Source organism: Pipistrellus kuhlii, unplaced genomic scaffold (genome assembly GCF_014108245.1).
Source record: "Pipistrellus kuhlii isolate mPipKuh1 unplaced genomic scaffold, mPipKuh1.p scaffold_m20_p_10, whole genome shotgun sequence".
NCBI classification, from domain to species: Eukaryota; Metazoa; Chordata; class Mammalia; order Chiroptera; family Vespertilionidae; genus Pipistrellus; species Pipistrellus kuhlii.
The window spans coordinates 38213382-38226398 of NW_023425405.1; the positions used below are offsets into that span (position 1 = coordinate 38213382).

At 37.0% G+C, this 13017-nt stretch overlaps 1 protein-coding gene across 4 annotated transcripts in view; it reads right to left on the reverse strand.

The window, feature by feature from the left end:
* VPS50 (VPS50 subunit of EARP/GARPII complex) overlaps window positions 1-13017 on the reverse strand; it is a 118889-nt gene that overhangs the window by 23661 nt on the left and 82211 nt on the right. For all 4 annotated transcript variants that reach the window (XR_004986533.2, XR_004986532.2, XM_036429418.2 and 1 more), the window contains exon 21: window positions 2563-2684. Coding sequence is in view for 2 of the 4 variants with exons in the window: in XM_036429418.2 (XP_036285311.1) it covers window positions 2563-2684 (122 nt within the window). In the remaining 2 variants the exon portion in view is untranslated. The remainder of the gene's footprint in view (window positions 1-2562; window positions 2685-13017) is intronic.

Below are 13017 nucleotides of genomic sequence, written 5' to 3' on the forward strand. Positions count from 1 at the left end.
CTGCTTATTCTATTAAGTGCTGTGTGGTATGAAAATCTTAGCTATCATTAAGTCTTTTTCATTTTCTCTTTGAAATATTTTTATTAATTGATTTGAGAGAGAGAGAGAGAGAGAGAGAGAGAGAGAGAGAGAGAGAGATCAATTTTTGTTGTTCCACCTATTTATTCATTCATTGGTTGATTCTTGTATGTGCTCTGACCCTCCAAAAGATGACTAAGCTACCCAGACAGGGCCTTTTATTTTCTCTTAAATTCTGTCCATTATTGATTCATCTGTTTGAACCTCTGTTCTTAGGCACATACACATTTATTATCATTATGTCTTCCAGTTGAATAGTTGAATTGACCCTTAATCATTATGAATCCCTCTATCTGTGGTAAAAATTTTGTTTTCAAAATTATTTTATCTGATCATTACTGTTTACATGGCATATCCTTACAATTCACATGCTTTCAACCCTGCTGTGTTTTTTGTTAGAAAGTATGGGCTTTGTTTTTAATCCATTCTGACCACCTCTGCCTTTTAATTTGAGTGTTTAGTCCATTAACACTAATGTGAATATTGGTTGGGTTTACATCTACTGTTATATGATACCTCTTTTTAGTTTCTTGGTTCCTCCTTTCCTGCCTTTTCTGATTGTATAATTTTTTTATAGTTATACTTTAATTTTCCTGTTGGCAAAACAGTTAAAGTTCTTTGTATTATTTTTCATTGTTGTCCTATGGATTATAATATACATTCTTAACATTTCGCAGTCCATTAACTGTTTACAATGCCCTGCATTACATAATATATGTAAACCTTGCCATCTTATAAGTCCATATCCCTTAATACTCTTTTATAGTTGTGTATATTGTGTATAATACATTTATTATGAACTCCAGGAAACAATGTTAGAATTTCAGTTTAAACAACTATATGGTTTATAAAGAAGTTAAATGGAAAAATAAAAAAAATATTTTTTAGATTTCCCCAAGTAGTTTCTATTACCAATGCTCTTCATTCTTTTCTGAGGACCCATGTTTACATAATCTATCATTTTCCTTCGACCTGAAAAACTTCCTTTATCATTTCTAGTATTACATATCTAGAAAGCCACATCTAAAAAGCGTTTCGTTCCCCAAAGTTTCCAAGGTCCCCATTTTAATGCATCTGATAGGTAAAGGATCTAGAACTTTCCTATCTGAAATGACAGTCACTAGCCACGTGTGGCTATCTATAATAATAAAAGCATAATATGCTTATTAGACCAGACGACCTTTCAGACGAAGCAGCTGTGAGGGCCAAGGCCGCCAGAGCCAAGGCAGAGGCAGCCACTGAGGCTGCAAGGGCCAAGCCCCTTGCATGAATTCCGTGCATGGGGCCTCTAGTTTATATATAAAGTAGGGAAAATTAAAAACAACTTAAATTTCAGCTCCTCAGTCACACTAGTCACATTTCAGGTACTCCATAGCCACATGTGGTTAGTGACTACCATATTAGGCAGTGTAAATTCAGAATATTCCATTAGGGCAACATTTCTCTTGGCCAGCACTAGTCTAGAGGCATAGCTTCGGTGACAGAGGGAGGCTCATCGAAAAGACAGAATGATTCTGACAATTAGCTAACATTCTAGAATATCTTTTTTCTTTAATATTTATATACTGAGCTTCCAAAGTCACAGTGAGGAATTAGTACATATTTTATAGTAACATAAATTCTTCATCAACACTTTGTCTCTGATTATATTAGAATTCCTTCTAAGAAACATTTGGAGAATTAAGAACGCAGGAAATTCAGATGTCATATTAAAAGATCCTATCTTTTATATATTTATAATCACAGCAGAGATATGAACATTTACATGATGAATGTAGTCAGCCATTAAAAATCACACTTTAAAAAGGTACAAAGTATGTTAAAAATATCATGATATGTTTATAGAACCAAACAGCATGCTTTTGCATAGAAAACTATCAAACACATAGGTGAACCACATAATAATTCCCAAACATGAGGTCGGTTACCTGCCAAATACTGTGTTGTTCTCCATAGGAGAAGAAAAAGACAAACTCAATAAGAGCTTTGAAAACACAAAGAGGAGGAGCAGAAACATTAGTTCTGTGGCAGGCAGATGGTTTAGTTCAAAATTTTTCAATTATTTTAATAAATATTTTCCATTATCTTCTGAATGTAGTAGTGCCTGCTAAGGCTGTTAGCCAATATTTAAAACATCTCATTTACTATTTGATAATTATGCACTGGGCCAGATTTGAACCAGGCAACCTGCACATTTTTCATTGCCAAAATACCTCGATGTTAGAAACAGATGCTGTATTTTTCCTGCCAAAAATCTGAATAACATACAATATGTTTATCATATCAAAGCTTAAAATTAACATATAAATAAGGCAATTAGGCAGGCAAAAAGCCGATATCAATAATTTTGTTGGTTTTTTTTATGAATAATTTTCAAAATAATGCTATTTGTGTATTTTATACAGGGGGCATGAACTGAACTTTACATTTAAAAAATAAATAGATTTTAAAACAATCAGACTTTCCCCTAAAAGGTTGACTTACTGAATCATTCCGACCAAAGAAGGTATATACTGCATATAAGTAATAATCAAATAGCTGAGACATGAAATGGATGACATCAAAGGCAATTGGCTTGAGAATGTTCATCATCTGCATATATTTACCTGAAAAGAAAAAGTAGATCAAAATTAAAGTCGGTTATTTATAATTATAAAGTGACAATAAAAATCATTTACTAAAATACTTTTCAAAATATTATATTCCACACTAGCCACATTTCAAGTACTCAATAGTTTCTGTGGTTAGTGGCTACTGTATTGGGCAGCAAGATACAGAACAGTCATATCACCTTGGAAGGTGCTATTGCATAGCATTGATATAAATAATACCTACAAAGATGTTTTTCATCATCATTTTTACTGTCTGTCAAATATTCATGGGAATCCTATACTGTTTACAAATTACACTGTGCCAACATACAACACAGTTCCTCATTTCTTAGAGATGCCACTTAAAATAATATTTAGGTATAAAAATGTCTAGGTATAATAAAACAAAAGACAATGTATTTGAGAAAAAGTGGGTGGGGTTTTTTGTTTGTTTTTTTAAACAAGCATAAACACAACAGGAAAAGTAAAAAGGCAAGAAGAAAAAGGGAACATGGAAGGCACTTCCCATTCCCCTAAATTGTAGGCCTGTGAAATCTTATGTCAGAGGCCAGGAATATTTCCTTATCAGTACATTACTCAAGAGCTGGGTATTCTCAAAATGCCAAGAACATATATTCCTCATTCCTTCCTTTGGAAGATGCCAGGATTCTATTCTCCTTCCTCTAAACATATCATATAGTTACAGAAAAAAAGTAAAAACCCAAATGTATGCATTTATAAACTTATTAATGTATTTGAAGGGTGGCTGAGAGATGGGCTGAATCAAATAAATCAAAAGTCCCTAACAGTGTTTCTTTTTTTATGGAAAATAAAAGGGAAAGAAGCATATCTATTAACAATGTTCTTCTACAGAAGATGTTAAAACAGGCCATTTGCTTCCTTTCCAAATGAGTAAATAATTCAAGTGCTGGCTCCACTTTATGTCACTGCTGTAAATTTTAATTGGTACTATTGAAGATGCCATGACTCAAGAGAAAACACATTAATGGCAATAGAAAAGAATGACAAATTCAGTCTAATAGAAATGTCTACTATCAAAACCAAGGCTTTATTACCAAGAACTCAGTACATCTGTCTTAATTTACATGAGATGATAAATAATAGTCAGATGGTCAGAAAGAGAAACATACCACACACACATTGAAAAGTAAAATCCATTCAACTTAGATTTTATTCTTCCTACTACTTATAAGTCTTTTGTTCCAGAGTCATCTTTGCAATTATGTCACAGACATTCTTTTATTAGCCACAATTGAAAAATATTTGAAGTATATGGTCTTAGAACAATATGGAACACTATACAGATACTTCATTGCCTACAATCATGCAGTTTATTAAACTGTAACTATTTACACATAAAATAATAAGGCACTGTGAAGAAAAATAAATGGAAAAGTGTTACATTACATTACTTTAACCTATAGAAGCAAATGAGAGATGAATAGGAAGAATGAGGAAGAATGCCAATATCTGGTTTGGGACACAGCCAGAATACAAAGCTTCTTTCCATTCCTAATAATAAGATTAAGCATCCTATCTAACAAAGAGGTGATATGCAAATTGAACATCATGATGTAACAAGATGGCTGCATCCACAGCAGAGGTAGGAATCCCATAACACAAGATGGCTGTGCCCACAGCTGAGGCTGAGTTCCCGTAATGAGCCTTAATGAGCAATCAGCAGGGACCTGAGGCTGTGCCCCCATGTCTGGTGGGGCTTGACAGGGGACCTCAGGCCATGCCCCTCCCCCATCCAATAGGGCTTGATAGGGGTGGGGATGGCCAGGTGTGAATCTAGCCCAATGGGGGTGAGGCTGGCTGGGTCTGGGTCTCTCGCGCCATTTTGAGGCTTACGTTGGTGGGCAGGGACTTGATTCTGGTTCCCTTGGTGCACTCCAGACTCTGACAGGAGAAATATTTTCATATACATTTTACTAATTTTCTTTTATCTCTGACACTTCTACTATAGAAAAAGGGCAAATAGCAATATTAAAATATTTCCTCTAATTAATTCCCTTTTAATGTACAGGAATTTCATGCACCAGGTCACTGGCTGTTAACATAATTAATCTTAAGGAAGAATATAAAAAATAATTATTAATAGGTAAAACATTTAAATGTGCATTCAGAATGAAAACTAGATGTTCCCCACTACTCTGAAAAAAACAAATTTAAACAACTATATTCATTCAATCAATTAATTCATGTAACCAACACCTTTGAAGGCTCACTATGTACTTTGGTCTTGTGTTAAGACCTAAGCAATAACAGAGTCCCTGCTCTCACACCTTAAATGATTATACATAGATGGCAGCCACCAATAAGCAGGTGACCAGTGTATTAAAATGCATAAGCGCGAGGACTCTGTCTTTCCAGTTTAAGAAAGCAGAGTAATGTTTGGAGGCCTGAGAAAGCTCTTGCACCTCCTCATTACTGAATTTAAAGGAGAACTTTACAATGAATAAAGCCTATATCTATGAAGAGATGAGAGTAAGGAGGTAAAGGTGGATCGGTATGATTATCAGAAAATGAAAAATCTCTAAAAGATTTTAGACCAGCAGTTGGCAAACCTTTCCTTTAGAGACCACAGAGGAGAAAGGTTAGGCTCTGCATGCCAGAGTCTCTGTGGTAACTGCTCCGCTCCGCTGCTCTCTTTTCAACTATTCCTAGCACAAAAGCAGCCACAGGCAAAATGCAACAAAGGAGGGTGGTGCATTCTGATAAAACTTTATTTACAAAAATAGGCAGCCAGACGATTTGGCCTGTACGTTATAGTTTCCCAACTGCTATACGAGGTGACAAGACAGTACGTGGGAGCAGGCTGATGGAAAAAACGCAGACATTAATAAAACATAAGAGGACACAAAGGGAGATATTAGCCAGGATGGTCACTGCTTGGAATCAGCAGGTACAGCAAGAGAACAGGAGCAAGAAATGGGGCTGAAAAATAAGGTCCACATATGGGACAAACTTACCTCTCATCACCCTTTTCTGGACAATTACAATTAGAAGAAAAATAAATAGAAAGAGAACAAAGAATTGCCACCATTCCGGTGGCAAGGAGTGCTGGGGTAAAGACGGCCACTTTTCATTACAAGCTCTCCTTTATTATTTAATGTGCTACTATGAGATGTACTGCCTTGATCAATATATAAAAGCATGGCTCTGATGTTAGTCTTCCCAGTTTAAAAATGTGGTTCAAGTGGTTCAGATGCATGCTGCCCTCCCTTTCTTCCTTTCTAATGTTCCCTGTGGGCCCCAGTGAGAGGGGTGGACACAGCAAGCTTTGGGTACACTGAAGAAGGCTCTCTGTTAGATAGCCCACATGACCAAGAAAGCCATCTCTTTCCAAATCATCAGCTGCGAGAAGTTCCTATTCCTGCCTTCAACATTGTAACCTCTTTGAACTTTGTCCGGGATCAGAATTCATGTTCCTTTGTTCCTCCACTGGCTGTGAAGCATGAAAGTTAAGAGCCTGCTGGCTTTAGGATCAGACACGCTGGACTCTACCATTTACCAGCTGTGTGACCTAAGGCAAGTTATTTATCTCTGGACTTTAATTGTTTGGAGCATATAAAAGGGGACTGTGAAAAATTCACAAGAAAATGAATGTGAAATATTTACAGAGCATATAATAAGGGAGCAGGAAATTTACCTATTGCTATTATTTTTAAAATAATCCTATATAATAAAAGACTAATATGCAAATCAACTGAACAGGGAACAATCTGGTCGCTATGATGTGCACTGACCACCGGAGGGAAGAGGCTCAATGCAGGAGCTGCCCCCTGGTGGTCAGGGCACTCCCCCAGGGGGTGTGCTGCTCAGCCAGAAGCCAGGTTCACAGCTGGCTGGCAAGCGCAGTAGCAATGGCAGGAGCTTCTCCTGCCTCTGGGGTGGTGCTAAGGACCTGTTGGAGGATGTCCACCTGCAGCCCGCTCCTTGCTAAGCCAGCAGGCAGGGGTCACAGACTGCAAGAGGGCACAGACCGGGCTGAAAGACCCCTCCCCGGCAAGTGCGCAAATGTGCACTGGGCCTCTAGGTATAATTATAATGAACACAATAAGGGATAAATATACAGTGTTACTTGTAGGGAACTTAACCTAATCCGGGGAAGAGGAAAAGCTTCCAGGGAAGTACTGTTTAAACTCTCTCATCCTAAATCTAGACCATGAGTCCTGCATATGCATGGAGAGGATACATACAGAGGGACTGGCAAAGAACCCAACCAGTAGCAGCATGGACAAGGACTACAACCAAGAGGAAGAACAGTGGGCCTGCCTTAACCAGTTCATCAGGTGGGGGGCACAGAGAGAGAAGTATGGTTACCACAAGAACGGTGACCGAGGGAAATTCCGTGAGCCACAACTCCAATGCAGAGGAGGGCATACAGAGATAAGGAGAAGGAAGTGGAAGAGTGTGTGTGTGTGTGTGTGTGTGTGTGTGTGTGTGTGTATGTGTGTGTGTGAGTGTGTGTGTGTGTAGGGGGCGAGGGGATGATTTCTCCCATCCACAGTGGACTATGACAAGAGAGGAGGAAAAACTGTTTCTCCAATATTCAAGATTTTTAAAATTAAGGTTTGTCACTCCAACATATCTTGGGCACCTACAAAAGCGAAAACCACTTGGTTGGGAGCTCTATACCCTGCAAAGATACCCCAAACTCTCTTCAGCTGTAAGAGCTGACTATATGACGGGGCAAGAGCAAGAACAGACTCTGAGTTGGAAAGATATTTGTTATTCTTCCTGCAGCGCACTAAGTTGAAAGGTCAGCAATAGAGATAAATAGCACATAAAGGCAAACTTAAATGCTATAAATGAGGCAAAAAGGAAAGAAAGGAAAAGTTAGTGCAGCTCAAGCAATTTAGAAAAAGTGTATTGACCAATGAAGTGATGATCAGAGTAAAAAAATTAACAGGTCTTTTAGCTAAGACACTGGCTACCAGTTTTTATTCTGTTACTTGAAATATTATATCTTAGCCCTCATTCCATCCCCAAAATTTCCAGTATCATTTTTTTTATAACATATACTGAGGGATGACACATACTGGATCATCCTTTCAAAAGACCATGTTGTATATAAACCTATCAATACAGAAAATGTTTTGAAACTGTTTAAAATATGAATTCATATACATAAGTATTTTTAGAGAAACAAATATTGGAATGTATTCTAAATTAAACAATGATAAATTTTCCTTAAACTTCACAGGTAAAAATATTAAGTTTCTTAAAAAAAACAACTTTCAATTCAATCATAAAACAAGATTTTAAAGTTTTAAAACATACATAAATGTATTGTGGTGCTTCTACATAAGATTGTACTTAGGAATTAATTGACCCTATAACTTGATCCCTAGTATTTGAAATAAGTATTTTAAAAACAATTGATACAATTACTTACATTCATAAAAAAACAAACTACCACTTAAACTGACTGTTATACAATAAATAAATAAAATCTCTGTTATTTTAAACACACACTGTTTACATTTCAAATGGGACAACACAGAAAGGAACTAATGGTTCTCAAAGTCTGTCAGCAGCACTAACATCACCTAGAAACCTGTTAAAAATTCACGTTCTCAGGTTACATCCAAGACCTACCACTTTAATATTCCAGGGTGAAGTCCAACAACCTGTAGTAACAAGCCTTCCAGGGGGATTTTGACTCTAAGATTTAAGAGTCACTGGCTTAGATCATCATAAAAAACAACAAGAAAGCACCGTTTTCATGACAGGCTTTTATTTATCTCTTGGTTTTCAAGATCTCTTTACTTACCAATTTTTCTCCTGCCTCTACCATGCATTCCCAACCTTCTTCATGGGCTTCTTTTTGCCAGATGAGTTTATCCTCTCTCAAGATAAACTCTTCTACTATAAGGGTTTAACTCAGTTTATACCAAATATGTATCCTAACCATGGTTATTCCCCCGATCTCCAAATCTATCTGTTCATGTGTCTATAGACTATTTCTATTTAAATGTCCCACAGGTATCTCCAGATGTCTAAAACCAAACATACCATCAGCTCCCAAGTTGGTCTCCCTCTCATCTTTCCTTCTCATCATTTTAGTTGTGATAGGATAACTGGCCACACAAATCTAAAATTTAAGAATGATCTATCATCACGAATTCTCTAATCCTGTCCACTGTATTTCCAAAATATCTCAAATATGTCTCTACTGCTCCATTACAATAGCCATTGCTTTAAGCAGTCTGGAGTCTTCAATATCTCTTACCTGGGAGATTTCAACAGCTTCCCAACTAGCCTTTGACCTTCACCAGGTTCTTCTTTATTTACATTGAGGCCAGAGTGATAAGGAAGAAGCAGGAATAAGAATGAAGAAGAAAGAAAGGAAAAGGAAGAAGGAAGTAGAAAGAAGAAGGAGGAGGAGGAGGAGGAGGAGGAGGAGGAGGAAGAAGGGGAAGAGGAGGAGGAAGAGAGGGAGGGTGGGAGGGAGGGAGGAGGGAGGGAGGGAGGGAGGGAGGGAGGAGGAGGGAGGAGGGAGGGAGGAAGGAAGGAAGGAAGGAAGGAAGAAGGGAAGAAGGAAGGAAGTTGGGTTCTTTGCCAGTCCCTCTGTATATATGCTTGTGTTTCACCTGATTAAAACCCTTAATAAGTTCATGTCCAGAGAACATTACATAAGCTTCATGGGACATTATATAATGCAATCTGAAATCTAGTTCTTGTCTACCTTTCCTGCCATATCTCCCCTGCTTATATGCAGAAAACTAACCTGTATAATGTGAATACAGCAATGGCTACACGTGTTTATTCTTTTCACTCTGTCTAGAATGCCTTTAACAGGCAATAGAATCTATTCATCTTTCAAAGCCAGGTGGTGTGTGAGCTGTCCAGTGAGTTGGCCCTTTTATTTTGTATGTTATCCCCATGTTGGGCTCTTTACACAGAATATGTCCTGTGCCTCACTATATTCCCAAGAGCTAGCAGAGTGCCTCAAAAGAAAATCTATTGGGTTGAAAATGAGTGAATCAATACACATGGCAAAAAAGAACTAATTTCCTTAATATAGAAATTAAACCATAATAATATCCTTATTTAAAAATAAGCAATGAATATGAATAAGTAGCTCACAAAGAGAAATATCTTTTTAACCATATTAAAAGATTCTTAAACTCACTCAAATTAAATACATTTTGAATGAGATGTCATTTTTCCCTTGACTAGTGAGCACCTGAAGTTGAATGACACTGCTGAGAGACTGAGAGAAGATACTCTCCTACACTGTTGGAAAAACTAACAGAACCTCGGCAGTAAGTTCTTTAGTAACTTCCATGGTAAATTGAAAATGTGCACCAAAACTGAAAATGTGTAAACATCTAGCATGAGGAAATATTTGTAGGAATTTGTCCTACAGCTGTATCTGAACAGACAAAAATATTTCAAGGTTTTTTCTACAATGGGCATTGTTTGTAGCATCAAATGACTTGAAACAAATGTTAAAAAATAAAGGACTTGTCAATGGTGCATCTATACAATAGGGTCATAAAAAGAATGGGCTCTATGCATACTAAGGCATGCAATATCTTAAGATATTTTAACTATACCCTTCAGAAAGTTGAAGTCAAAAAAGTCAGATGAAGAACACTATATATAGTGTGATCCAATTTTTGAAACAAACAAAAGGAAAGGTGGCTCGCATATTAAATAGACTTGTAAATGTATATTAATGTTTCCCAAGGAAAACAGGAGAATCTGAGTAGTGTTCTCTGGGTAAGGAGACATGGAGGTCAGGGACTCTGTATCCTAAAGTATTTTCATTTTTAAATATTTTCATGCATCACCGTAAGAAAACTAATATTAATGTCCCACCTAAATGACTGTGCTAACGAAGGCGACAGATCTCTTTCCTCCCCTTTCTGCGTCCTCTCCATCATACACACACACTTTGGCCACACTCTACCTCAAAATCCCGCAGATGTACACATCTTGGTTAAATCCTGGTGCGTATATTTTTCCCAACTGCTAAAGTAATAATCTTGTTGTAAGGTCTGTAGTTTTTACAGGCATGGATTCCGGCAACCTATCTCCTGCTCGGTCCTATTGTGCCCGGTCGGGTGAGAGCTGCCTCTAGGATACAGACCTTGAATAGCACAGCTATTTCAGAGATGCCAGATTCCCGAAAATTGCTCAGCCTCTGTCAGCAAGAAGCTGTCAAGCTTTTGGATTTGTCTCCACACTTGAGAAACACTTCCTGAGCTTTTCTAACAGAATTAGGTACCACCTGGGGCTGGGAAGCCCCATTAACACTCTTTTGTTTAATCTCTCTTAATTATCTGCCAAATAAAAACTCATTGAAAAGGACATTTTGAATATGCCTTTAATGTTCAAAATGTGTCTCCCAACTATAATTAGTTCTTTTATCTTCCCAGCACCAAAAATTAATCTATCTTATTTACACAACTGTACTTCTGACTTCGTAAAGAGACATTACCTTTGCCAGTTTATCATCTTTAAGCACTTTGTGTAATAACTACAGGGGGTAGTATAGTGCATTTACTAGTCAGGGACTCCTTAGTGAGTGGTTTCCTTAAAATTCTGTTTTATGAATATGTACAAGCTGAGATAAAGACATCTCAGGGACAGAGAAAATGGCAGACATAAAAGTCTACTGGGGAAGTAATGACAGCACCCAATGGGAAGACATGAAAGTTAAATGACCATACAAGGCATTTCCTAATTGCAATTCCAGTAAAAGTTGTGGTGGTGGAGAAGGCGGGAATTGCAATGGTCAGATTCTCAGTTCACGAGTCAAGTTTTATTCAGGATGGCTTTGCTCTCCAGGGCTGACATATCAAAGGCCCAGAAGGACACAGTTTTTCTGTTTCTATAAATCAGAAAACAGTGTCCACTATGTTGATCAGCAACCTTTACATAACAACTGGTAGCTATTTCCTTCTGAATGTAATCTCTGCAGCCCATTTCTATCATCATGTTATCCTTTTCTTAGATAACGAGAATAGCAGAATGTACACCTTCTTCATTTCTGTACACCTACCAAGAACGGAGGATTTGCAGTTGTTGTTTACATTTCACTAAATGAAACATGGTTTCTCCCCTCCTCAATTTTGTTTTAGCCGTTTACTTTATGAGACTCTACTGAACATATGTCTTTTACAGTAAAAACAACATGACACCCCTCGTCATTTTTGAACGAGGTAAATTAAAAATATATAAACCACCACTTAAATGTACTTGATTGTGTTATTTCTCCCATGACATGGTTAAGCTCTTGCTCTTCCCTCCATGTTCAGATCGGTGCTATTCTTTCAGCCTGAATCTCAGAATGAAGACACACAAGGAGCAGAACTAAGATGTTCAGGAACCAACTTAAACTTTCTGGCTGAAAGCCACTGGTGTTTGGATAGTTACTTCAACATAACTAAGCAAAAGCTGCCTTCATTAAACTGCATCTCAAGCAGTGTGTTCAGACCCTGAGAACTAGTGAGTCCAGGAGGATGACAAGAATTTGGAATATCTGTATCCGCGAGGACCATGTAAGGGAATTGAGCACATTGATCCTGAAGAATGCACTGGGGAGGAGGGTATGAAAAAGGGAAGAACAGTATAACCACCACTACACATGTGAAAAGTGACCACATGGAAAAGTAGGAGAAAAAATATAGACTTACTCTTTTTGCTTTTAGAGACAGAACTAAGAAAACAAAATTATAGAGAGAGATGTTTTGGTTTTATCATAAGGAAGAGATTTCAATGAATTAAACCAGTAGTATAATGAGTAGTCCTGCAAAATAACAGGTTTCCAGTGACTGTGAGACATAATAAAAAAAATAAAAAATAAAAAAGGCTAGATGGCCACTACATTATTAGAGGTATTTTAGAAAGAAATCCTTATTTTATGGGAATTCATAATAGACAACCTCTCAGAATCCTTCCAATTCTGATTCTATATATCCTAGAGAGTAACTCATGACTCCATATTTGGTTAGCTCTCTTTGATAAAGAAGGAATAATCATCCATAAAATAGCTTTTTAGAATCTGTCATTTTTCTTTGTCATGAAAATATATAACTTTTCTTTCTCTCTTAATTCATTATTATTTTTCCACTATTTCCCCTAAAGGAAGTGGGACTTCTAAAAACCATTCTGTCTACTTTATCCTATTCATTAATGAAATGTAGAAATTATCTTCAAGAACACAGACCATTTTAGCAAAGCTAAGTATAAACTAGGCAATCGGAAATTTTCATCTCCATAAAAGAATACAATTAATTTTATAGAAAACCACTAAAATTCCTGACTAGTATAGATGACTTAATTTGAGAAGACATCTCTATAACTA